Consider the following 27,168-nt stretch of genomic DNA (forward strand, 5'->3'; position numbering starts at 1 on the left):
CGTTTACTGTTTCATTAGGTTTTATATCTGGTTCATGCAAATTAGAAATAGTTTCCATTCAATTATTTTTCACCATTCACTATTAAGACCACTATTAATTCTTATTCGTTCTCTTTTTGGCTGATTCTACAGTAATGTAGACTAATACATTTATGTATAGTAAATGTATAGTAATACATTTTAGATGACATTTGTAGTAATTTAACAATAATTCAGTTTCATTTGCCTTGAAAAACAAATTGTTCAATTATAGTGAATTGACAGTAAAACAACTGAATTCATGTCATTTCAGGAGAACATTTATGTTACTGTGCACATATTCGTAAAGTAGTTTAAACAGGTGACTTCAACAAGTTTTTTCTGTAATATTCATTATCTAAGAGTTTCCTGATTGGTCTGTTTTACCTTTATTACAAAGTTTGCCATTTGAGTCTAATGAAAGTCCTCTAAACTCCTAGGACCAGCCAAATGGAAGGGGTGAGAGTGAATTTGAGGGTGAGGGGTCTAGAACCAGAGTCCAGAGCCCCTGCAGCTCTCTGAAGTCTGCTCAGGGACTCCACCATGACTGCCTGTATTATATGGAGCTGCCAGGGAGGCCTGGCCTCTTGTCTGTTCCCAGTTGCACAGCCCTCTTCCCCCAGAGGCTGGCCTGGCGCAGGGGTTTCCTCAGCTCTGCCCCCACCGCACCTGAAGCCCGCTGCTTCAGGAGAGCAGCTTCCTGCCCCTACTCCTAGGACTCGTGTACGCCCCTCACTGTGTCTGCAGTCCTGACAGCCCACATCTGGAAGTGGTGCTCCACCTGTCAGACCTGGAGCCCTGCCAGACGTTTCTGGAGATGCTGGTTGACTCAGTCTCTTAGGGAAGAAGAGAAGGTTCTGGGCTGAGGGAGTGACCTTAGGGGGGTGGAGCCCCAACCTGTTTATAGGATTATGGCTCCTCCGAGGAGGGCAGATTCACAGTCAGTCCCATCCCATTGGAATAGTTGCTGCCAGCCAGCCAGGGAGCTGTCATCTTGGTAAGAGCTGGGCTTGGAGCAGAGCTGCAAGGGTTGGTATGCAGAGACTGCCACTTAGGGGACCACCTGGCCATCCTCTTCAGGTAATAGTGTCACGGAGCTCATGGGCATCAGTCAGGGCACGGCCTAGGGCTTGGGTACATTCCAAGAAGCTTGACACAGCTGAAACCAAGGGGATTCTTGTCTCTGGGGAAGGCCTGGGTCCCAGACCTACAGTCTCTGCCTAGGCAGTGGCTGAGGGTGAAAGGCAGAGGGTGAGGGAGTCTGTGCTCGGGGACGAGGAGTGGATGAGATGATCAGCATCCTTAGAAGCGAGGGCCCAGGAGACCAGAGCCTCCCTTCTCCACCGTGAGTGACCAGCCCACAGCCCCCTTTCAGCTCCTTCTTCTCCTTCCATCAAAAGAACACGGTGGCTGCGTGTCACAGAAGGAGATCCCACGGGGCCACCACTGCAGCCAGTGGACTCCTGGAACTAGCTGGAGCCCAGGAACCACCCTGTCTCAGCAGCTCTGCCAGCCCCACTCCCCATCCACTGGCAATTTTTTACTGGGCTCGAGAGCGATGAGGCTGCAATCAGGCCGAGGAAGCCTACAAACAGCTCGCCCCACCCTTGCCACATGCTGCCCCTCAGCCCGGGTTCTCATTCTCTGCCAGGGACCAGGGCTACAGAGAGTGGTTCCTTCTGTCCAGTCCAGGGGCAAAACTAAAGCTCAAGGTTTGGTGACCCTGAGAGCCTGAGTCTGCCCTCACACCTGGGAAGCAGTTTGCCTCTTGCTGATGTTTCTGGAACTGGCTGAGACCCCAAGACTGGGTCCAGCCTTCAAGTCAGCTCCTGGGGCAAGCAAGCCTCAGCAGCGGCCTCACCCAGGCTGTTTTGTGCTGGGACAGAAGACTGGAGCCCGCCCTGGCAGCAGGAGCTTGGCTGGCAGGGCAGGCTGGGCACTTGCCCTGGGACGTGCTTGCTGTGTTTAGCCTCACTCAGGAGGTACGGGGCCTGAGGTTGTACTGTAGCTTCTACTCCTCCTCTCTCCAACCTCTCTACTGTCCCACCATGGTCACTTGGTGCCAGCAGGAGAAAAAAGTGGCCTGCTCATTTGTCTCTTCCTCCTGAAGACCCCATGGCTACAGGTACTGTGGCCCCTGGTCTGGGGACTCCAGCCCTCTAGGCTCCTTTGGGTCACATCCACCATGATCTTCTCCTCAGGGAGGAGGATGGAGTAGGTCCCAGGGTCCCTGCACAGGGGGAGAGACAGTAGCTGGAACTCTTAGGAGGGAGGTACTCCCACCATCCTACAGGAAGCTGGGCTGGGGCAAGGGGTGGGGGGGTCCCTGCTGGAAACCTCCAGGAGTGTCCAGGGTTAGTCATCAATGAAGGCAGTATTTCAGGTGGGATGATTTTTTAGGGGCGGGTTATGGGGGGGAGGGGAATGAGTCCCAATGCCCTCAGGAGAAAAGAATCCGGTGTTAATGAGTTAGTTCAGTCAGTAATCATATTTGGCTAAAACAGATCTATGAAATTCTAGTGTCTAGATATCCACAGGGCAGTGGTGAAAAGTTGCATGCTTTTACAAAGAAGCAAAGTCCTGGGAAGGTAGCATAGCACCGGGGTTGTGAGCTGTGGCCTTGAAGACCTAGGTTTGAATCCTACTTTCACCGACACACACTGAGACAAAGGGCAAAGTGACCGTTCTGAGCCCCAGTGCTCTCATCTGTAAAATGGGAGGAAGTGAGAGTACTATCTTATGAGGTTGTTGGGAGGATAAATCAAGTTTGTATACGTAATATGCTTAGTACACAGCACCTAGAAACATACCAAGCACTTAATAAATAGTAATGAGAGCAATGATCTAGAAACTGCTTACTTTTTTGCTAACCATTCTACAAGTATTAACACATTTCGCCTCAGAACATTGTGTGAGGTCGATACTATTATTACTCCCACTACATATGAGGAAACAGAGGCACCAAGAAGTTCAGTGACTTATCTTGAGTCACACAGCAAGTAAGCAGAGGACCAGGGTTTAGATCCAGACAACCTGGCCGGGAGCCTACCTTTGCCCACTCTGCTCTACTGCCCCCAGTAATCAATGATCAGTTGTTGTAATTACTGTGAGTGCTGTGTTAACGACGGTCTTAGAAGTGATGAGAAACGGGGCTTCGCCTTAGGAAAAGTATCCTGCCAAGGGTCGGGGGGCTTTCTGAGGTTGTGAGGCTCTCATTGACCGGAGAGAGAAATGGGCAGCAACACTCAACTTGGGCAATATGACTGGCTAAATAATGAGCCGCTGGGGGCTCTTCTTAGTAGCCCCAAGAGGCTTTAGAGCAGCCCAGAGGCTGTGGCTCTGAAGAGAGGGGGAGCCTGCAAAACCTCTGCCCTTCCTGCATCTTGGAGTGGGCGTTGGAGCACAACCCCCAGCAGGGCCCCAGGGTCCTAGCCAGCACCTTCTCTGTGGCAGGTGGTGATGGAATCTGGGTGCAGGGAGGAAACAGAACCAGGTGTCTAAAAAGTCTTTGTATCCCTGCCAAGGGCAACCTCTGGTTTTAGGCCTATAGAGTTGAAATGTTGCCGGTGTCACTGGAGTTAATCCCCAAGAAGGGAGTACGGAGTGGACCTCGCAAGGAGGATAATATGTGCTCTGCCAGAAAGCTGACAGGAATGGCAAGGACACTCAGCATGGAGCCGCAGGAGAGGGACAACAGGAGGACCTAGGGGAGAAGGGGGGGCACGAGTCCGAGTGGCATGGCTGTGGCCCATTGTCTCCGTGGGGAGTGGACAGCCAGCCCCTAGTAGGCAGCACCTGTGCCGAGCAGAGACAGGCTCCCGCTGGGAAAAGCGAGTTCCAGATCGCGAGCACCAGAGTGGGACCGGATGTGGGAGGGTGCAGGCAGGAAGCAGCTTTGGCTTCCTTACCGCACTGTCTCCCAGCCATGCCACGATGAATGTCCACCTTGCAAGCAGGGTGCTGCCTCTGGGCCAGATCACAGGAGCTTATTATAAGAAACTTGTGCAGAATGCCCAGGGAAAGCTACACAACCGGGCCTCAGGAAGAACAGAAACCCAAGGGGCGCCCTGGATCCCAGCAGTGCCAAGGGTCTCGGCAGTAGGGGTTGGGGACTAGACCCCCAGTACTCCGTCCCCAGCCACGCCCTACCTGTCCTCTGCTTTTCTTCCAGCCACCCTCTTTTGCTCATCTTCTCTGCCCCTCCCAGCTTCTGCCCACTCAGTTTTTTCTTCCTCCTTATTGGGCCTGTCCGTGGACCGAGCTGGTCTCACCAGCATCTTAATATACAATGACCTTTCACCTACTGCTCACAGTCTGATGGTCTTGGAGTTCCTTAATTTGCACCCGAGAGAGGGTGAGTACCTGTGGCTATCACAGACCACTGGGCTCCCCAGGGCTCAGGCTCCTTGGAGTCATGCATCCACTTCCTGTCCAGAGGACTAGGGGTAAACTGGGCAGCAGGGTCACATGCTTCGCCGAGGGGTTGCCCTCCCTGGGAGCTCTGGGGGTGGCCAACCCCAAACTGATATGTCCAGTGTGGTAGGGGTTCCTTGGTCTTCAGTTCCCTGCTTTCTCCACTACGCTATGCCATCCTGTCCCTGAAGGGGAGGTAGTCCCACAAATCCTACCCCCTGAGGTGTCTGCCATTCCTTGACTGCTGTAGCCACAACTATGGCCCCAAGGACAATGGTAGGCAAAGGCTGTCTGGCTCCAGCACATCTGGCAGCATTACCAAACATCTCAGGAGAAGCCTTGGCACAGATTGGTGGGGCTCGTGAGCAAGCAGGAAGGACTTGGCCGTCTGCTATTTTACTGCAGGGGATGGCGTCTGTCTGCTGGCGTCTCACCGTGAGGGTCCTGGAGGCTCGAGGCCTGGGCTGGGCTGACATGTGTGAGTAATGGTCTCTGGGCTGCAGGGCTGGAGGGATGACTGGTCCTTCAACAGGTGAGGGCTGCAGCTACATAAGTGCCTTGGGGCTGGGCTTGGCTGGGCTGCCCACTGTGGTCGCCAGGGTCTTGCAAGGAAATTGGCAAGGCCCCTGAAGAGGGGGATGAGGAATTCACTCTCACGATGGTTCTCTTGATGTTGGCAGTGAGTGAGGCAGACCCCTATGTGGTCCTACAGCTGCCGACTGTACCTGGAACGAAGTTTAAGACCAAAACGGTCACCAACTCCAGTCATCCTGTCTGGAATGAGACCTTCAGTTTCCTAATCCAGCGTCAGGTCAAGGTAAAATTCAGGTCACCTACCTGAGGACAGGCTGTACCCTGCCTAGGGAGGGTTCTTGGGGGTCTTTGTCAGAGAAACTGGGAAGTGGGTGTCTTTGTGCCCCAGCCTGGATGTTCTGTGTGTTGAGAGAATGTGTGAACCCATCAGCTGCCTGTGTCCCAATCTCCAGCTAGCGGCCTGTCCTCTCTAAGCCCATCTATGGAATGGAGCTAGTAAGAATCCCCTCCTGATTTGGGTTGTTGTGAGGTTAAATGAAATAATGCACTCCTAGGTACATATGTTGCCTTAGGGACCTAGCAAAGTAGGCGTGTGGTGGGCGGGGGAAGAATTCTTAGAAAGAATTTTATTTTTTATACAAATGAAAATTAGCAGGGGAAAACTAGCAACTTTGCTGGGTTTTCTTTTACTGCTTTTAAGTTTTACCATTATGTTTGTTTTGAAGTACAAAGCATGGAGGCATAATCATCTTTCTGGCTCTCACCTTCAAGTAAGGGTTCAACAGGTGAGGGCTGCAGCTATGAGTACGTGATGTGCTGAGTTGCTTTTCCTGAGTCTCTAGAATGTTCTGGAGCTGAGTGTCTATGATGAGGACGCGGTCACAGAGGACGATGCCTGCTTCAAGTTCCTCTATGATATCTCAGAAGTCCTCCCCGGCAAGCTGCTCCGGAAGACCTTCTCTCAGCGTCCCCAGGTGTGTGGGGAGTCCCTATGGGCTCCAGGCTGAGAAAGTTGCAGTTTCTCTCCTCTGCTGGGTTGAACTCATTCACAGAAAGATGCAAATCCCTCCCAGAGATATTTTACATTTAATAGGAGAGGAGAAGGCTTAACTTGACTGTTACAGACTGAACCCTCAATGGAGGAATTTTACTGTCTGTGGAAGGAGGTTTTGGGTGGTGGAGAACTTCCTAATGTCCTTTAAAACACATCTCAGTGTAACTAACCCTTTTGGCATTTGTGGCTCCATCATTCCAACTCACTGCCTCTGATCTCCCATGTGCCCAAGGCCTGCTTTATGAAGGTCTCTGTGCTCTTTCTCCAGTAGGTGATGGGTGGACATGGGGGAGGGCAGAGTTCTGGGATCCCTCTCAAGAATAAGATGAAATGGGCCCTGAGTACCTTCAAGCCTCCTTTGGCATGTGCCTTGCCAGAGACCTGTTCTTTGCAGACTTACTAGCTGTGGTAACTTAGGCAGGGAGCCCATCTTTCCCTAAGCCTCAATTTCCTCATCTGTAAAATGGGAAGAATTGTAGGTAATACCGTGCCTCCCTTAGAGACTTGAGATGATGAAATAATGAATGTAAAAGAACAGTGTCAACTCTAAAGACGCATACAAATGTTGATGACTTGCTCATCTTCTTTGACTCCAGGGACAGGAGGAACTGGATGTGGAGTTCCTGATGGAAAAGACGTGAGTAATATCACACAGCTCAGGAAGTGTCTCAGGACCCAGGCTTTATTTAGGGAAATGTTACTGATGCAGATCTTCCTGTTGGTCTGTCCAGCCGAGATTCCCTGCCCCTCATCTCCCAACTCCTGCCAGTCTGGGTGGTGGGATCTGATCCTCTTAGAGAAACGACGAGAGGAAGTTCAATCTTTTCTCTGCCCTCCTCTCTCCCTCCTCACCTTTCACCCTCAGAAGAATCTCCCTGCACCCCGAATAGTATCCAGGACTTTGAGAACCCTCAGCGTTACCCAGGGATGCCCCACATGGGTGGAGCCTCGGCTGTGAGGGGGGCTGGTCTGCACAGGGAGGTTTTGCCTTTGCAAGGCCAGACTCTGGATGGTTTGATTTTTCCAGGTCAGACCGCCCAGAAAACCTCATCACCAACAACGTCCTTGTGGTAACCATTACCTTCCCCAGGCTTGTGAGGGGGAGCTGAGGGAGGGACCCCAGAAAGGACACTGGGTCGGGATGAGGCAGGTTAGCTGCCCAAAGTGTGGGCAGAAAGGCGACCCCTGGCTTCTTGGCTAGGTGGTCACCTAGGGCCGTGGTCAAGGGCTGGGGGCTTGGTGGGCCCTGGCGCTAACACGAACATGGAGAGAGGAGAGGCTGAGGCTGTGTTGAGAGGAGGTTCTGGCCCAAGGCTGGATGGTTGCAGGAATGTTGGGGGAATTTGAGGTGCTTCCTGATGTGCTTAGTCACCTGTAGTGAACTAACAGTTCTTAGCCCTGGAGGAGGAAGCCCTGGTGAGGAAGCCATGCAGGCCAGCCCCACTCAGGTTGTTAATACTGAGGTAACTGAGGTTCACAGTGAGTTTCCAGGGTGGTGTGCTTCCAATCTGGGAGTTTCCGGGTAGGGTCAGGGGGCCAGTCAGCTCTTCCTTGGGATAATGGAGAGTCCTGGCTGGCTCTTTTAAAACACAGCAAGCTTACAAAGCTGCAGTGTGAAGGAATGGACACAGGGTGGCGACAGATGCGTTAGAAACTTTCTACTTCAAGCGCAGTCCAAACCGGCAAGCTGACCTGGGAGCAGGGCTGGGCCCAGCGCCGGGTGAGTAAGGCACCTAGAGCCCCACATTGAAAGACGCACCACTTGGGGTCCTGCAAATGCCTGTTTGATGGGCAAGTATTCAAGTGTTAGTTTTTCAAATACAGGCATACCTTGTTTTATTGCGCTCCACAGATGTTGTGCTTTTTACAAATTGAAAGCAGACCCTCCACCAGCAAAAAGATTACAACTCACTTTATTGCAATACTTGCTTTATTGTGACAGTCTGGAAACGAACCAGCAGTATCTTCAAGGTATGCCTGTGCATATTAAAATAGTCATACCGGTGGCAACTGCCTCGTATCTGAAGCGATGAAGACCAGTGGTATGTTGAACTCAGCAGTTCCACAGGAGAAGGTCAGTAGCAACAGCTGAGTGGGCTGCAGGCACCAGCTGGCATGCATTACAGACAGAAGCCACCAGGCGCACCTGGCAAGTCAGTTAAGTGAAGGACAGTCAGGAGATACTGTAGTTGCTAAAATGTTAACGGTTTCTCTGATCCGTTCCATCGTCCTATAGACCAGTGCTTTGCATAGTACCCTTTGCGAGCTGTTGTAGTAGAATGCATCCTCCAAGTTGAGACCGTAGAGAAACTTAGAGAAGAAAGAACTGTGCCTGAGAGATGGGGAACCTTCAGAGATTCCAGAAGTTTGGCAAATCTAAGAGAGCTTGGGGGTAGGTGAAGAGGGGGCTCCCCTGGCTGTTGCAGGACATCTGGCTTAGCAGTTGCAGTGGATCAGAAGCGGGGTGAGGGGTTTCTGCATCTAGTCCCATACTGGACCCCACTTCTTGTTCTGTGTGTGGTGGATTAGGGACAGTGGGGCTTACAGGCTGAGGTTGAGGGGACCTCAGCTTCCCCAGCAGAGCCCCCTGCTCATGATGTGGTCTGCCCCAGGCTCGAGAGCTGTCACGCCTGGATGTCCTTCTGGAGAGCACAGGGAGCACAACCATGAGCGCACCTGAGACCTGCTCAGAACCAGGTTTGGCCTGTGCTTGGAAGGTGGGAGTTAGGTGGGGGTGGCTGGGGAATCCACATAGAGCAGGAGGTGAGCAGCAGGGCGGAGCTTCCCTCTTCCTTTTTGCCCACACAGCACAAGGGCCACAGATCTGGGCAGGAAGGTCCCCCTGACCTGGTGGAGGGCAGGTCACAGGAAGTGGGAGTTCCATGGGGGTTGGGGGAGCTGGCAGGCTGGGCAGGGCCTTTTCCAGAATCCTGTTTGCCATGATCCAGCCGCCCAGGCCGCCACCATGTCTGGGCAGCACTGCCGGTTCCCCAGGTTTTTGCTGGGGCTCTTGTTCCCCTGATAGTAGCCTGCCCACTTTCTCCCTAGGTCAGGACGAGCTGGAGCTGGAGCTGGTGCTGAAGGGGTCATATGAGGACACACAGACATCTGCCCTGGGCACAGCATCTGCCTTCCACTTTCACTACATGGCAGCTCAAGAGGCAGAGCTGAGTGGGCGCCTGAGGGTGGGTCTTTGGGTGTCATCTCTGGAGCTCTCCTGCCAACCCCATCCTTGGGTCAGCTCCAGCTGCTGCAGGCCCCTCCCTGGCCTTCGCCCTGCCAAGACCAGCCCCTGTGGCCTTGTCGGCCTCCCCTAGTTAGGCACCATGCCCTTGGCAGACAGGGTGGATCATCAGGCCCTGGAATGGGCACGGGGGAGCTGCTATACCATGTCTGTCTTTGAGCCCTTCAATGGCTCCTCCAGTGATGCTCTTAGACTAAAATCTAATGTCTGTGCCCACAGGTCCTGCCCAGCCTGGCCCCTGCCCACCTCTGCTGCCTCATTTTCATTCATGCTCCCCTCAAGATGCTTCAGCCATACTTGTCTCTTCTTGCTTTTCCAGCATGCCAGATGCTTTCTCTGTCCTCCTCTGGCTCCTTACAAGGCTGCCTTCTTCTCTTCCTCTTCTCTCCTTCCTCCCCACCCCCCCGGCCCCCTCCTTTTCTTCCTCCTCCTCTTTTAGATCTGAGCTCAATGACCACTCTCCAGAGGGGCCCTCCTTGACCTCCCTTCTTAAATGGACCCCACACACCCCACCTCTGGTTACTCTTCTATCATTCTGCTTATTTCTTGACAACACTAACATCGTGTCATTGCCTGTTTCTTTATGAATTCACACCCATGATTCACTGAGAACAGTAAATATTAGCTGTTATTACACTAAGTAAATATTAGCTATTATTACACTAAGTAAATATTAGCTATTATTACACTAAGCAAATATTAGCTATTATTTTTGTCATTATTCGTAATTATAACTCTTATAATTTTAATAATTATAAATATTGAAATGTTTCTGGTATTGTCAGGGAGGGACTGTGTCTGGATCACTGTCTAGATACTCGGTAAGGATTTGTTGAATGAATGAATGAATGAATGAATGTTTCCCCTCAGAGCTCCGAAAGCAATGGCTGGAGCTCAGATAGCTCAGCTGAGCATCTCTCTGTGCCGCTGAGGTCCTTGGCCCTGGGGAAGGAGATAACCATGGACATTCCTGCTACAAATGTAAGTGGCCTCAACTGAATGGGAAGTGCCAGTGTAAATAAAGAAAAGGGAGCCTAAGGCCCCCAGGGGATACCCACGTTCCGCTCAGGGTCTAGGACATTCTGACTGAGGTCTCTTCCTTGGATTTCAGGCCCCAGGAGTGAGGCTACAGCTCAAGGCTGAAGGCTGGTAAGGGACATTCATATCTGTGGGGGACAGTGAGGGGTGGTCATGGGGCAGGAAAGTGCTGTGGAAAGGGTGGTCCTTGGGATTGGGAGCAAGGGAGGTTATTTGGCAGCTGTCGTGGGCTTGTCCAACCAGTGTCTGAGCTCGGCAAATGCCCCTGACCCTGGATCCTCTACTGCCCTAGCCATAAGGAGCCGGCTGTGCGCTTGGGCTTTGACCTGTGTGCAGAGGAGAAAGCCTTCCTGAGCAAGAGGAAGCAGGTGGTGGCCAAGGCCCTCAAGCAGGCCCTGCAGCTGGACAGAGACCTCCAGGAGGATGAGGTTTGGGGAAACAGAGGGATGGGTGTGCAGATACCTTGAACGGGCCTTACAGGAGTACCTTATCCTTGTGCCCTGTCCAGATACTCTAGTCAGCAGAGCCTGGGGAGTGAGCATGTTGCGGGAGACATGGGGCTTGGAGATGTGGGGTTCTCGCTCCCTTTGGAGCTCTGTCCAGGTCTGAGAGCTGTCACTACCTGGGGAGGGGTTGGGTGCTAGCTTTAACTCTGACCCCATCAGACCCTGGCCACGAGGTCCCTTCTCTAGAGACAGGAGGCAGCTCTATCCCTGTCCCTTTTAAGCCAGCCTGTGTCTTTGTGTGGTCCAGGTCCCCATCGTGGGCATCATGGCTACAGGCGGAGGTGCCCGGGCCATGACCTCTCTCTACGGTCACCTGTTGGCCCTGAAAAAGCTGGGACTCCTCGACTGTGTGACCTACTTCAGTGGCATCTCGGGAGCTACATGGTGAGGGCCCTGGGGACTGGACGAGCAGAGATGATCAGGTCCCCGAGGGGAGTAGAGTAGATACAAGAGGGCCTCTCTCTATGGGGAAGCCAAGCGGGTGTGAGCAGTATGGTCTGATAGATGCCAAGCGGCTTTCTCAAAAGGGAGGAAGCAGACATTACAGAGGTCCTGCCATGAGTGAGGCATTGCTGGCGTCCACTCCATGCTGCTGAAAAGGTGTAAGGCAGCTGATTCGGCAGGAGCTGGGTTTGAGTCTCCACAACACCACCACTGGCTGGGTGACCTTGACCAACTTATTTCCTCTGATTTTCAGTTGACTCATTACCAAAATGGGAATAATAATAGTACATACTCCATAGATTAGAGTGGGACAGCCCAAGTAAAACACTTAACATGTCTGATATGTGCCAGGAGCTCCAAATGGGTAGCTCTTTGTTTTCTTTAATTGTTATTACCTCATTTAATCCTCACAATACTCTCTAGGGTAGTTTTTCTTATTGTCTCTATTGTGTAGATGAGAAAATTGAAGTCAAGAGGTGCTATTTTACCTAAAGACAACTTTGCCTCCCTACGTTCCTCTGCACCTGTCATGAGGTGGGACTTTTCACTGTTAGAGATTCATTCCTTTGAGTCCTGCTGAAATGTGACTTTAAAGGGGTCAAAGAGGAGTAAACTCCTCAGAGGAGTTTAGGTGACAGTCACTAAGAAGCAGTCTCAAAGGGCTTCAGGACAGACCTGTGAAGATGGGTCTAGAGCTGTGCTGTACTAGTAACTTGTGGTTATCGACCCCTTGAAATATGGCTAGTCCAAATTGAGATGTGTTCTAAATATAAAATACACAGTCAATTTTGAAGACTTAGTTTGAAAAAATATATGAATTTACGTTAATTTTTTATATTGATTACATATTGAACTGATTTTGATAAATATATTATGAAAATTGATTTTTACTGATCTTTTAATTTTTTAAAGTATTGTTACTAGGAAGTTTTAAATTACATGGCTCACATTATATTTATATTGGACAGTACTGATCTAGAAGGAGAGAAAGCCCTGAGGCATTTTCCAGATAGGCGGGGCTTTGCCAGCAGGAGCAACACATTGGGGGAAATCGAGGGTGGGTAGGGGGAGTTGCAGCGACTCCTGCTGTGCCTCAGCATCCTACGGTATTGTCCCTTTGTTCTCCCAGGACAATGGCCCAATTATATGGGGACCCTGAGTGGTCCCAGAGGGACCTTGAGGGACCCATCCGATATGCCCGGGAGCACCTCGCCAAAAGCAAGCTGGAGACCTTCTCCCCAGGGCGCCTGGCAAGCTACCGTAGAGAGTTGGAGCTGCGGGCGGAGCAGGGCCACCCCACCACCTTCGTGGACCTGTGGGCTCTGGTGCTGGAGTCCATACTACACAGCCAGGTATGGTGCCTGCACATGCCGGGTGGAGCATGAGTGCAAAGGCGGGGCTGGGGTAGCCTCGCAGCTGGCTGACACACTTTCGCATTTCCTACAGGGTAAGAGCCTAGGACCGGTGGTTAAAGGATGTGGGAACCACTGTATATCGGTGTCTGCCCAACTTTGGGATGCCGCCTTTTTGAGTCAGGCTATTCTTCAATTAATTGCCGTGAATCTGAAATTTCTGGATCTCCCAAGAGCTAGGGACAAGTCAATGCCATTTTAGTTAAGCAAACAAAGCTTTTGCATTTTTCATTGTGTTTGTCAGTGAGATTGCTCGAACAGCTTTTATTTCATTTATGCTGCAATACGAAATACATTCTTCTTTATCTCTATGGTAGTGTTAAAAGCATAGACTCTGGAGCCAGATTCCCTGGGTTCTAATCGCTGTGCCTCTTAGTAGTTATGTATCCTTAGGCAAGTTACTTAACCTCTCTGTGCCTTAGTTTTCTCATCTATACAATGGGGATGAGAATGGTACTTACCTCATCTGGTTGTTGTGGTTCCTCAGTGGTGCCTTGGCATGGGTAAGCATTAAGTATGAGCTATTATAGTTCTCTACTATTATCTTAACACCATTAAGACAAAACTTAGCATATAAGGTTTTTATACATTGCTTCTTTAAGGAAAGCTTAGTAAGTTAACTGCTGAATTTTATATTAACTGATACAATTATTAAAATCAGTGACTTTTTTTTCGCGCAATTATTTTACCACTATAACTATCTGAACCAAGTTTCTTTTAACGCATTTGAAACAACTAAAACATAAAATGTATTTTTAACATGCATAACAAAAAGTAAACTATCAAATATATTAGCAGAGGAAAGTTTATCTTTCTTATCTTTGGGTATCAGGAGTTTGACCAAGAACAAATATCATGTAAACTAACCAAAAATGAATTTGCTATGAATTTTTTTTATTAAATTTATTGGGGTGACAATTGTTAGTAAAATTACATAGATTTCAGGTGTGCAATTCTGTATCACATCATCTATAAATTACATTATGTGTTCACCATCCAGAGTCAGTTCTCCTTCCATCACCACATATTTGATCCCCCTTACCCTCATCTCCCACCCCCAACCCCCTTACCCTCTGGTAACCACTAAATTACGTTCCCCAGATTAATTTTCAAACCCCGTGGCCATCTTGTGGTTACTGATTGTTTTCTAATCCCCTCACCTGCTATGAATTTTTAAAAATTTTTTTATTCTTGCTGGCAAGCATAATGCTACTTAGAAATTACCAACCATTCTTATTTTTTATTTATTAGTTTAAAAATATTTATTATAAAAATCTTAATACTTATCATTAAGTATTTATTATGATAATCTTTAGACCTAAGAAAATGCATAAAGCATAATTTAATGAATATTCATGATCTCACCAACCAGCCTAAGAAATGAAATGTTACAGAAAGAGTTGATATCCCCAGTGGACCCCTCTCCAGTCCCATTTTCCTCCCACACCCAGAGGCAACTACTATCCTGAATTTAGGTTTATGATCACTTACATATCTGCAATCTGTGTACTTTATTATATTATATAACACATAACATTTAATTATATAACATATTTTATATAACCTTATTATATACTTTATTATATATACCTTTACTATGTATACTTTTATTAAAATATATATATCCTTAAGAAAAATGAATGATTTACATGAATGGTTTTGTACAATTCTCCTTGTGCACATGTGGTAGTTAGAGATTCTCTACACCTTGAAAATATACACCCGGTGGTGGAATTGTTAGGCTGTTGGTTACATGTACCTTCAACTTTCCTATCTATTGTCAAATTGTTCTCTAAAAGTCTTGTATTAATTCACATTCCCACACCACCAGTGTATCATAATTTCTTTTCTCTACATGCTCTTCAGACTTAAATTTTTGTTCATTTTATGGGTGTGAAATGAAATTATTGTAGTTTTCCATTTCCTTGATTTTAAATTTGACTGATCAGATTTTCAAGTGTGTTTGTCATTGGGACTTCCTCTTCCATAGATTACCTACTCAAATGCTTTTCCATTTTTCTATTTAATTCATCTTTTTATATTATTTTGTAGGAATTCTTTATGTATTCTGGATATTAATTCTTAATAGTTCTAATAGTTTGATGCATAATTTTAATATAATCCAGTGTATCATTCTTTTCCTTTATGGTTTGTGCTGTTAGGGTCTTCTCAAAAATTTTTAACCTCTCCTAAAGTTATAAAATATCTTCCTATATATTCTTATAAAAGTTGTAAAGATTTGTTTTTCACAATTAAGCCTTCAATCTGCCCAGAGTTTATCTTCAGGTGTTATGTGAATAGGAATCCAGTTTTATTTTTTCCATGTGGATAGTAAACTTTTCCAATATCACTTATTGATTTTTTTTCCTCCACTGATCTACATTGCTACTTCTGTCGTGTGTCAGCTTTTCTATATTCGTGGGCCTCTTCCTGAGCCCTCTGTTCCATTCTGATGGTGCTAATTCTCTGTTCCTGTGCCAAAATCTCACTGGCTTTGTTCCTCTACCTTTGTAATAAATCTTGGTATCTGACAGGGCAAATTTACCCCTATCTGACACCTTGGTTCTTCTCAAAATGATTTTGGCTACTTTTGGCCCTTCTTCTTTTTCACCCATCCCCGTAACCCCCTCCCATCTGGTAACCCTCAAAATGTTCTCTTTCTCTGTGAGTTTGTTTCTTTTTTGTTTGTTCATTTATAGAATCAGCTAGTTAAGTTTCATGATAAATGTTGGGATTTTCTTTGAAAGGGTACTGAATTTCTAATGACAGCATAATTATTTGAAATATTTTTATTTTATTAATGTATCCTATGTTTTCTTAAGATCTATTGTTAAGTTCATGTTCAGTTTTAAGGGTGTTGTTTTCTATTAACTGAATTTTCTGCCTGGCAGCAGGAATTATTATAGTTACTATAAAATGGGAGAAGCTTGTTTTTAACAGTTCACTTCATAGGGTGCTAGAAAATGCAGTTTGATCCCAGGCTATAAAAAAGACTTTAATTTAATTACCATTTGATCTTCCAGTAATGACTTAATGCATGGTTTTATGTACAAGGTTTATAGCCATTTTTTAAAATATTTTTTTTATTTTTTAATTACAGTTGATGTACAATATTATATTAGTTTCAGGTGTACAACATAGTGGTTAGACATTTATATAAGTTATGAAGTGATCACTTCAATAAATCTAGTACCCATCTGGCACCATACATAGTTATTAAAATGTTATTGACTATATTCTTATGCTATACTTTATATCCCCATGACTACTTTGTTAACTACCAATTTGTACTTCTTAATTCCTTCTTCTTTTTCACCCGTCCCCATAACCCCTCCCATCTGGTAACCCTCAAAATGTTCTCTGTATCTGTGAGTTTGTTTCTTTTTTGTTTGTTCATTTATTTTGTTCTTTAGATTGTACATATAAGTGAAATCATACAGTATTTGTCTTTCTCTGTCTGACTGTACTCAGGATAGTACATTCTAGGTCCATCCATGTTGTTGCAGATGGCAAGATTTCATTTTTTTTTTATGACTGAGTGATATTTTATTGTATATATGTATCACCTCTTCTTCTTTTTTTTTTTTAAAGATTTTATTGGGGAAGGGAAACAGGACTTTATTGGGGAACAGTGTGTATTTCCAGGACTTTATTGGGGGAACAGTGTGTTTTTCCCAGGACCCATCAGCTCCAAATCAAGTTGTTGTCCTTTCAGTTTTAGTTGTGGAGGGTGCAGCTTAGCTCCAAGTTCAGTTGCCATTGTTCAATCTTAGTTGCAGGGGGCGCAGCCCACCATCCCTTGCAGGAGTCGAACCGGCAACCTTGTGCTTGAGAGCACGTGCTCCAACCGAGCCATCCTCATGCTCAAGAGCTCAGTGGCAGCTCAGTAGCAGCTCAGAGGCAGCTCATTGTATTCATTCTAGTTGCAGAGGGCACAGCTCACTGGCCCATGTGAGAATCAAACTGGCAACGCTGTTGCCCAGAACTCATGCTCTAATGAACTGAGCCACCCGTCTGCCCCCACCTCTTCTTTTTCTTGTTGTTAAAAAAAATAATTTTTTAAAAATTTTTATTGGGGATTATTGGGAAACAGTGTTTTTTTTCCAGGACCCATCAGCTCTAAATCATTGTCCTTCAATTCAGTTGTGCAGGGCGCAACTCAGCTCCAAGTCCAGTAGCCGTTTTCAATTTAGTTGTGAGGAGCACAGCCCACCATCCCATGTGGGAATTGAACTAAGAGCTTGGCTGCCCCACTGGCAGCTCAGCGGCAGCTCGTTGTCTTCAACCTAGTTGTGGAGGGCACAGCTCACTGGTCCACGTGGGAATCGAACCGGCAACCCTGTTGTTAAGAGCTCCCACTCTAACCAACTGAGCCATCCAGCCGCCCCTGTACCGCCTCTTCTTTATCCATTCATCCATTTCCCTTCAAAGTAGTGTTTTGGGTTTTTTCTGATAAATACCTAGAAGTGGGATTACTGGATCCTTCTGTGTCTCGTGTTATAGCCTTTGTTTTAAAGTCTGTTTTGTCTGGTATACGTATTGCTACCCCAGCTTTTTGTTGTTTTCATTTTCATTTTCATGAAATATCTTTTTCCCATCCCTTAACTTTTAGTCTGTTTGTGTCTTTCGATCTGAAGTGAGTCTCTTGAAGGCAGCATATGAAAGGGTCTTGTTTTCTTATCCATTCAGCCACCCTGTGTCTTTTGATTGGAGCATTCGATCCATTTACAATTAAAGTAATTGTTAATAGATATGTAGTTATTGCCATTTTATTATTCATTCATTCTTCTACTTCTCCTTCTCCTTCTCCTTCTTCTTGTCTTCTTAAAGAAGTCTCTTAAACATCTCTTGTAATACTTGTTTGGTGGCGATATGAACTCCTTCAGTTTTTTTCTTGTGTGGAAGCTCTTTATCTGTACTTCGATTCTATATGATAGCTTTCCTGGGTAGAGTAATCTTGGTTGTAGGTCCTTGCTTTGCATCACATTGAATATTTTGTGCCAATCCCTTCTACCGTGTTTCCCGAAAATAAGACCTAGCCAGACAATCAGCTCTAATGTGTCTTTTGGAGCAAAAATTAATATAAGACCCAAACTTATTTTACTATAATATAACACCAGGTCTTATATTAATTTTTGCTCCAAAAGACACATTAGAGCTGATTGTCTGGCTAGGTCTTATTTTCGGGGTAACAGGGTCTCCTGTAAAGTTTCTGTTGAGAAATCAGCTGACAGTCTATGGGAGCTCCCTTGTAGGTAACTAACTGCTTTTCTCTTACTGCTTTTAAGATTCTCTCTTTGTCTCTTTGGCATTTTAATTATGATGTGTCTTGGTGTGAGTCTCTTTGGGTTCCTCTTGTTTGAGATTCTGCACTTCCTGGGTTTGTATGTCTATTTCCTATGCCAGGTTAGGGAAGTTTTCCATCATTATTTCTTCAAATAGATTTTCAATTCCTTGCTCTTTCTCTTCTCCTTCTGGTCCCTATAATGTGAATGTTGTTATGCTTGATGTTTCCCAGAGGCCCCTTAAACTATCCTCATGTTTTGGATTCTTTTCTTTTTTTGCTGTTCTGTTTGGGTGTTTTCTGCTACCTTATCTTCTAAATCACTGATTTAATCCTCTGCTTCATCTAATCTACTGTTGATTACCTCTAATGCATTCTTCATTTCAATTATTGTGTTCTTTATTTCTGACTGGTTCTTTTTAATGTTTTATATTTCCATTTTTATGTTTTATACCTCTTTGTTGAAGTTCTCCCTGAGATCATTGAGCATCCCTTCCACCAGTGTTTTGAACTCTGCATCTGGTAGATTGCTTGTCTTCATTTTGTTTAGTTCTTTTTCCGGAGCTTTGTTCCATCCTTTTATTTGGGACAAGTTTCTTTGTCTCCCCATTTTGGCTGTCTCTCTGTATTTGTTTGTGTATTAGGTAGGGATGCTATGTTTTCTGGTTTTAGTAGAGTGGCCTTATATAGTAGGTGTCCGGTGGAACGCAATGGTGCAGTGTCCCTGGTCACCTGAGTTGGGTGCTGCAAGTATGTCCCCTGTGTGTGTTGTGTGTGCTCTCCTATTGTAGTTAAATCTTGGTTGCTGTTTGCACATCAATGGGAGGGATTGACCCTCAGGATGATTGATTGTGAGGACTGGCCATGACTACAGCGGAGGAGCTGGGGTGCTGGGGTTGACCCTACAGAGCAAGATTTGCTTTAGCAGGACTCTGGTGCCTGTCCAGTCTGTCCTTTGGGTGTGTCATCCATGGAGGCAGCCAAGTGGAAGTGGCCCCACTGCAAGCGAAGTTCAGCCACAGCATGTACCCTGTCTGGAGCAACCTGAAATTAGCCACAAAGCAATCTGAAGATGGTTTCCACCCACACTGGGCTTGGAGATATCTAGGAGAGGCAAAACTGTGAACTGAGGCTGGCTGCTACTAGTGCCAGGCCTGGGGTTGCTTAGCAAGAGGCACAGGGCATGCCAAGGCCAGATGCTGTTTGCTTGGGGTTTGTGAACCTTTTTAGGAAAGTCCACAGCATGAGCCAAGAGAGACCATTTGTATGGAAAGGCCATTGGAAACTGCTTGGGTGGATCCACAAGTTGGGTAGGATAGAGTCTCTGGGAATCACCAGGGTAGAGAGAACACTGTTAGCCAGGTTGATAGAGACTTAGCTGAGTGGGGGAAGGGCTCAACAAAGACATAATGTCTTCTACCAGTACTTCTGTCTGGAACAAAGCTGCCCCTCCTGCCCTTGCCCTGAAATCAGACAATTCAATTCCTCCGTGTATGTCCCTGGTACCTTTTGAGCTGTGGCCCCAGTGCAGGAGCTCAAAGTGAGTGAGTCCATCAGCGAGTAAGTCCCATACATGGGCCCTTTAAGAGGAGCACCTCAGACTCCAACAACCCTCTATCTCACTCAGCCACAATCTCCACTGGTTTTCGCAGCCAGAAGTTGTGGGGACTTCTCTTCCTGGCACTGGAACCATGGGCTGGGGAGCTGGGTGTGGAGCTGGGACCCTTCACTCCTCAGGGGGGACCTCTGCAGCCAAGATATCCCTCCCAATGTTAACTGCCACACACAGGTATGGAACCAGCTCATTCTGCATCTCCACCTTTCCTGCCGATCTCAATGTGGCTACTTTTGTGTTTCCTTAGTTGTAGGACTTCTGTTCAGCTAGACTTCAGGTGATTCTCAGTGATGGTTGGTCGTTTATTTGTAATTTTTATGTGGTCATGAGAGGAGGTAAGCAGTGTTTATGTACTCTGCCATCTTGACCAGAAATCAATTTATAGTAATTTTTTAAAAGACAAACAATTATTTTCTGTTTATAAGAATAAAAATTTTGTGGTATTAATGGATAACAATTTATTCTTAAAAATGAGCACCCATGTGGTTTTAAAATTTTTGTTCCAATAGGAAAACTTTTCAAATATATTTTTCTTTTTTCATAGTAATCATGCTTTGTCTCTTGCAGCTAACACTCACTGTATGCTTTTTAAAATATTTTTTTATTCAGACAAATGCAGTATTGATTTCAAATTTGTCATCAGATAAAAATAAGTATCTCTGTACTATACTAATCTACAGTACCAAAAATCATTTTAAAATTCCAGAAAATATAATTCCATTCATAACAAATCACAATTTTATTAATATTATTATTTTTTAAAATATTGTACCTTAATCTTTACTCAGATAAACTTTTTAGTTCATATACTTCTATAATATTGCTTTGGTTTTTGTAAAAACCTATTTGTAAAATCCAGCAATTATAATCAGTGCTTCTCAAACTATCTCTGTGAAACTTTTCATCTTTTACTGGCAAGCACTGAACTGCTTAGAAGCTGGTCACCATTCCTCAAGGAGAAACTTGTATTTTTTCTCTTATCTATTCCTGAATTAAGAGGTCTTACATGTTTTTCTTCAACTCTGGACAAAAAGTTTTGTACACCCTTTAGTCCCACCCTATACAGTGCCCAGACCACATAAACGTAAACATGTTGCCAACACTGCACCTAGCTCCCTCACTTCAGGTGAGACCCTTGAGTCATCCAACGGTGTTCTGCAGGGTTGGAGATCCTCATTTGGAAACTGGAGGAATTGAGATGCAGAGACCTGCCACAAAGAAAAGGAATCCTGTTTTGATCGATGGAGGGGTGTGTTGATCCTTTTCCAAACCTTTCCCCAGGGCAGAAATTGTGCATCTATAGTAAAAAGATACATTTCCCTTCATCACATGTATCAAAAGAGAAGACAAACAGGATTCCTAACTAATAAAACTTTGAGAAGGGAAATTGCAGGTATTAATAAAACCCCTCCCTTCTCAACATATATACACATACACACCTACAGAACTGACTTGCAGATATGACAAATCATCCATGCCTGCAGCTCAAGCTGTATTTGGGAATTTTCCTGTGGATTCCCTATATAACTCAAGTCATACTGAGTGTCACTGAAGAACTGGGGGAGAAGATGACAGTGGATGACACATGAGTGCTCTCATCCAGTGACAGAGGGCTGATGGGGAAGAGGAAGCTGAGGCTTTGCCATGGGTGGGAGGGGGACTCCTTGCTGGATAGGATGGGCTAGAGTCCCAGGACACACACCTTTCTGATCCTGAGAATCACCTGGGAAGATTTTAAAAAGGGCAGAATCTTAGGTAGCTTCTGCTGACTCTCAGAAGAGACCCAGTAATCTGCATATTTAACACACTTCCTCAGTAAATCTGAAGATAAAGCTTGATATGGCAGGTGGGAACGCCCTAGGTCTAGCTGCTGAGGGGGGTGTCTTCCAGCTCAGAGAGCCTCAGAGAGGGACTGTGTTCATGGCACACACACTGCTCTCTGAGGACAGCACAGGGCCTGTGGCAGCAGGATCCCCCCGAAGGCGGGGATCCAGGCAACCACCACCATTAACCTTGTTGGTGCTTGAGATGAACCCTGTTTGAATCTCTGGTCTGGGATAAAACGAGACATTTCTGTGCTCCTAGAACTTGGTGAGGTTCTGTGGAGACTCCCCCAGAAGGCAAGCCACAGTCCTTGCTGTCAAAGAGGAGCCTGGAGTGTTACTGAAGAGAAAATTAGAAACAGAAGGCAATAATAAATAAAGGAGTACAACTTCATACGGTGCAAAGCAGGAAAGAAGGGGTTGCTGAGGCAGGGCGGAGGGGACAAGGATGTCAGGAAAGCATTTGGGAAGGGCTGAAACTCGAACTGCATTAAGGTGAACCTAGAAGTGGCAGCCCACCCCTGGCAGAGTGTACAATGTCTACTGAGATGGGGAATTCCTGTGTTCTTTCTAGAAAGCGGTGTGTGTGCACATGCACAGGGGTGTGTGTATGTGCACCTTTGTGACTGTGTGTCAGAGTCCACATCCAATCCACTCTTCAACCCATAAAGATAGGTCCACTGGCACCACAGGAGGCAGGAGTGGGGTGTTGTTGTTAACACTGTAGTCCTCGTGAATGGCACTCTCTGCAGATTTGCAGTGCACAACCTGCGTAGCCATGCGTGGTGACTACATATGGGGCTGCTTAGAGCACTGGGGCAGCAGTGGGAACTGAGTAGGTACACCCACCCATGCCACTCAAATCCTAATAGGGAGCTGTCTCCTCACCCCTAGTCTGAGCCCCTTCCCCACCCCTGGCCTGGTAGATTCGCTGCCTCCAGGATGCTGTCAACCTCACTTAGGCCCTCGTGTTCCCCACCCCAGGTGATGGATCAGAAGCTGTCAGGACAGAGAGCTGCACTGGAGCAGGGCCAGAACCCTCTGCCCCTCTACTTGAGTCTCAATGTCAAAGAGAACAATCTGGAGACTCTCGACTTCAAGGGTACAGTCCTCAGTCCTGTCCACTCTGCCCTCCAACACACGCGCGTGCACACACACACACACACACACATGCACACATGCACACCTCTGTACCCTACGGGTCCCCAAAGAATTCAAACGGGAAACTCCAGAACAGATGGCCCCGCCTTCTGGAAGGGTGGCCGTTCTGCTGGGCTCACGTGCCAGATAGTGGAGGCTCGCTGTCCTGGAGGTGAGTAGGGTGGAGAGGGACGGACAGGAAGGATGTGGTCACGGGGCTGGGTGAGTGGTCAGCCAGCCAGTCGGGCAGTAGGGAGGCTGAGGCCTGCTGGGAGGCAGTATCTTCGGCCTGTCAGAACTGGGGCTCCCCCTGCCCACTCCTCTCATTCCCACCAATCCCTTCTTCCCCTTAGAGTGGGTCGAGTTCTCCCCGTATGAGGTCGGGTTCCTGAAGTATGGAGCCTTTGTCCCTTCTGAGCTCTTCGGCTCCAAGTTCTTCATGGGACAGTTGATGAGGAAGATCCCTGAGTCCCGAATCTGCTTCCTGGAAGGTGAGGAGTGGTCACTCTGCATTCCTGGCCGGTCCCGGGCCAGGCCTTTCTGACTGGATAGACTCCTGTACTAGGTCTAGAAGAATCTCCTCTCCTCCGCACCCCATGAGGGCTGGGGTTGGGCTGTGAAGAGCCATTACAGGGGCAGCCTGCTCCCCCTCTCACTTCCCATCGGCACCCAGGGGTGGTGGCCACTGGCTTCCGGGCAATGGAGGACACGGCGCTGAGACCTGAGGCTGACCTCTTGTGGGGCTTCGGCCTTCAGGTATCTGGAGCAACGTTTTCTCCCTGAACTTGCTGGATGCCTGGTATGACCTCACCAGCTCTGATGACACCTGGAAACAACACATCAAGGACAAGATCAGGAACCTGGGTAGGAAGGGGAGGCAGCAAGGGGAGCCTGGCCTGAGGCCACTTCCCCTTCAGATGCCGGGGGTCGGGGGCACTGTCAGAGGGAGGCAAGGCCCTCACTGGACCAATGTCTGTTTCTCTGGGTCCAGAGGAGCCCGCTGCCTCCTCGAGGACTTCCTCATGGCCGGAGGCCTTGTGGCTGCAGCCTGGGACGGCACTGGCCCAGGCATTTAAGGGCTTCCTGACAGGCAGGTTGCTCTACCAGCACAGCTCCAACTTCCTCCAGGGCCTCCAGCTGCACCAGGACTACCGTGACCAGAAAGATTTCTCTACCTGGGCAGGTAAGGGCCACAGTCATAGTCATATGTCCCCAGGTAAGAAGGTTGGGCTCCCTGGTAGAGATGGACCATGGCTAGGACTGGCAGATGCTTCGGAGGTTACAGCATCCACTTCTGGTGTGTGGACTGGAGAAGGGCTTGGGAAGGGCTCGGGTGTCATGTGTATTCAGGGAGTGACGCCAGAGGTAAGAAGGGGATGTAGAGGCAAATGCAATGTGAAGGGCGGGGGGTGGGGGTGAGTAGATAATCTGTGGAGGAGTGGCTGCCCCTGACTATCGCTGCCTCCCCCATCAGACAGCCAACTAGACTCCACCCCTGGCCAGCTGACCCCGCAGGAACCCCAGCTTTGCCTGGTGGATGCCGGCTACTTCCTCAACACCAGCTGTCCCTCCATGTTCCGGCCAGGCCGCAGGCTGGACCTCATACTCTCCTTCGACTACTCCTTATCCTCACCTTTTGAGGTACCTTCGATTGCCCCCATGAGAATCCCAGATCCTCTGTGCAACCAGGCCAAGCTCCAGGGGTGAGCAGCAGGACCCCTGGGCCACTGGCCCAGATTTCCTATGTCCCCAAGGGAAAGGAGGGATGATAGGCTCTGACCCACAGGCTCCTGCCAGGGCCCTTGGTTAGGAAGGGTTGTGGAGGTGCTGGGGCCTCAGGCTCCCAGGACAGGTGGACAGGGAGGAAGCTTGCCATGCCCACCCCAAGAGGAACAGCTGGTCAGAGCTGGGAGGAGGTCCTGGCCTGTCCACATCCTTCTCCCCAGGGCCTCCCTGGGGACTCTGGGGACAGGGAGGAAGGCCACGGTACAGAGGAACTTGACTAATTCATCAATAGCCATCCCAAATGGGGTGGAGTGCCAAGTTTTTTACCTCACCTACAGATTTTAACCAAATAGTATTACAGGCCATCAGCGTCCTTGCCTCTCTCCAAGCTTAACTGGGCCATGAACAGGACCAGGTTGTCTTGACTGCTCAGTTTGGGTTGGAGCTGTTCTAGCATTTTCTAGACCTGAGGTGACCGGGAAGTAGCTGTTTCTCTCTGGGGCCCTCTCCTGTACCAGGTGCTGCAGCAATCTGAGCTGTACTGCCGAAGCCGGGGGATGCCGTTCCCCCATGTGGAGCCCAGCCTGCAGGACCAGCGCCAGCCCAGGGAGTGCTACCTCTTCTCGGACCCCACCTGCCCCGATGCCCCTGTCCTGCTGCACTTCCCGCTGGTCAACGCCTCCTTCAAGGACTACTCGGCGCCTGGTGAGGCAGCCCCTCCCTTCCTAACAGCCTGGCGCTTGGCCCCTCAGAGGCACTGCCTTGGGCTCTCCCAGGGCCCCTGTGGCCAGGAGAGGGGGTGGAGAGTCTTAGGGCTAGTCCCCCCAGTGTTGGACACAGCATGCTCCGGTATCTGTTGCGGATGCCCTCCCCACCGGGGCACTTTGCAAAGTCACTGTGCTGCTGTCCTCTTTGTCATGCCCCAGTCTCCTTTGCCTTGCCCACCCCCCCCCCCCAGCACCCTAGTTATCCTTGGGCCTCTCTGCTCTCTGCTTTGTGGGGTGGAATGAGAGAATCCCTGAATCCAGAGGCCTCCTGCATTGTCACCATCTGCAGCCATCTCCACTGCTGCTCAGGCCCAAGTTGTTGGAGGAATTCATAAAGGCACCCCAGGCTGGACAGCCAGGGAAGAGAAGCCCCAGTCCCCACTCTCTCAGAGTCCCCTAAACTTACCTTGGGTTTCAGCTGACCTCTATCATCCTATCCCACTCCAGGCTGGGGACCTTTCTCACGGAGCTGGACCTCTATCTGCAACCCCTGAAATCGAAACCCTTATCACATTTCTTTCAGTCCTCACCTCCCACCAACTGGTCAGTCTTTTCTTTTGGTGAGAAAAAACCGCATTTCTGCCTTTGTGCATTATTCCTGGCTTTCTAGTTCCTGCCACAATTCCAAACTTTCCAGCTTTACTCTTAGCATGCTCATCCCACATCTTGGAATTCTCTTTCTCTAGCAAAGACTTGTTCTTAACAAAGCAAAAGTGTTCTGGTTTTCAGCCTCTTGTTTCCATCATGAGTTTTAAGTATCCATTCACTAACCTCATTGGCTTTGTTGTTCTGGCCATTTCCACCTTACCCTGGAAGGTGATATACACGCTATGAGGTTGTCTGAATAGTGGGAAAAGTATAATGCTACAAAGAAATGTGGGGAGTAGCAAACTCTTCATATCTCAAAATTGTATCCTACTATCCACATTTATATTTCTGGGCAAAGGACACAGAGGACTGAGAAAGAAGCAAGGACCCTTTTCAGTGGGGTACAGCTCACCCCTGTGCCCAGTTCTGGGGCTTAATTCTACCCAGCTGTGCAGGCCTCTGGGACCCGCTCCTAACTCCTTCCCACCCCGGCAGGTATCCAGCGCAGCACTGCAGAGCTCCTGGCTGGCCAAGTGGATCTCACTGCAGCCACCTCACCCTATTCCCTGTTCAATATAACCTACAAGGAGGAAGACTTTGACCGTCTGCTGCAACTCAGTGATTACAATGTCCAGAACAGCCAGGACACCATCCTGCAGGCCTTGAGGATGGCTCTGAAGCACTGGGCCCCGGGGGCCAGGGTTCCAGGGGCACAGACGTGAGTCTGTCCCACCCTGAGCGTCAGACTGCTTTCCAAAGCAGCTGTACTATATTTACACTCCTGTCAGCATTGTAGGAGGGTTCCAATTTCTCTAAGTCTTTGCCACACTGGTTATTGTCTGTCTTCTTTATTATAACCATCCTAGTGGGTAGGAGGTGGTGTCTCCAATGCATTTCCGTGTTAACGCTAAGATTCTTCTCACATACTTATTGGCCTTTTGTATACCTTCTTTTGAGAAATGTCTATTCAGATCTTTTACCCATTTTATTGGATTATTTGTCTTTTTATCTTTGAGTTGTAAAAGTGCTTTATATATTCTGCATACAAATCCCTGATCCAATGTATGATTTGCAGAGTTTTTCTCTAAGTCTGCGGGTTGTCTTTTCACTTTGTTGATATCACTTGAAGCACAGAAGTTTTTTTATTTTTTTTATTCTGATTATGCCCAGTTTATATTTTCTTTTTTTTTAATGTTGCTAATGTACAGTATTATGTTAGTTTCAGGTGTACATTATAGTTATCCAACATTTATATACCTAAAGAATTGATCTCCATAAGTCCAGCAACCATCTGACACTGTACCATGTTATCACAATATTATTGACTATATTCCCTGTGCTGTACATTACATACCCATGACTTATTTATTTTATACCTGGAAATTTGGACCTCTTATTCCCCTTCACCTTTCCCCTTCCTTTGTAGTTTTTCAATTACAGTTGAGATTCAATATTATGTTATATTAATTTCAGTATACAGCATACTGGTTAGACATTTATATAATTTAAGAAGTGAACCCCCTGGCACTATACATAGTTATTACCATATCATTGATTATATTC

The 27,168-nt window shown here is 47.6% G+C and overlaps 1 protein-coding gene across 1 annotated transcript; it reads left to right on the plus strand.

Annotated features, from left to right (window-relative positions):
• Positions 1-980: 980 nt before the first annotated feature.
• Positions 981-26,800, plus strand: PLA2G4D (phospholipase A2 group IVD). The gene is made up of 20 exons (XM_033108771.1): positions 981-1,098; positions 4,837-4,909; positions 5,112-5,248; positions 5,808-5,939; positions 6,616-6,656; positions 7,047-7,089; positions 8,632-8,716; positions 9,068-9,204; positions 10,134-10,244; positions 10,375-10,412; positions 10,594-10,729; positions 11,055-11,191; positions 12,381-12,603; positions 22,370-22,487; positions 22,879-23,016; positions 23,282-23,389; positions 23,517-23,708; positions 24,000-24,166; positions 24,769-24,955; positions 26,101-26,800. The coding sequence occupies exons 1-20, from the start codon at positions 1,054-1,056 to the stop codon at positions 26,325-26,327; spliced, it is 2,475 nt and encodes an 824-aa protein (XP_032964662.1). The 5' UTR covers positions 981-1,053; the 3' UTR covers positions 26,328-26,800.
• The last annotated feature ends 368 nt before the right edge of the window (positions 26,801-27,168 follow it).

The sequence above is a fragment of the Rhinolophus ferrumequinum genome, chromosome 6 (assembly GCF_004115265.2).
Source record: "Rhinolophus ferrumequinum isolate MPI-CBG mRhiFer1 chromosome 6, mRhiFer1_v1.p, whole genome shotgun sequence".
Lineage (NCBI taxonomy): Eukaryota > Metazoa > Chordata > Mammalia > Chiroptera > Rhinolophidae > Rhinolophus > Rhinolophus ferrumequinum.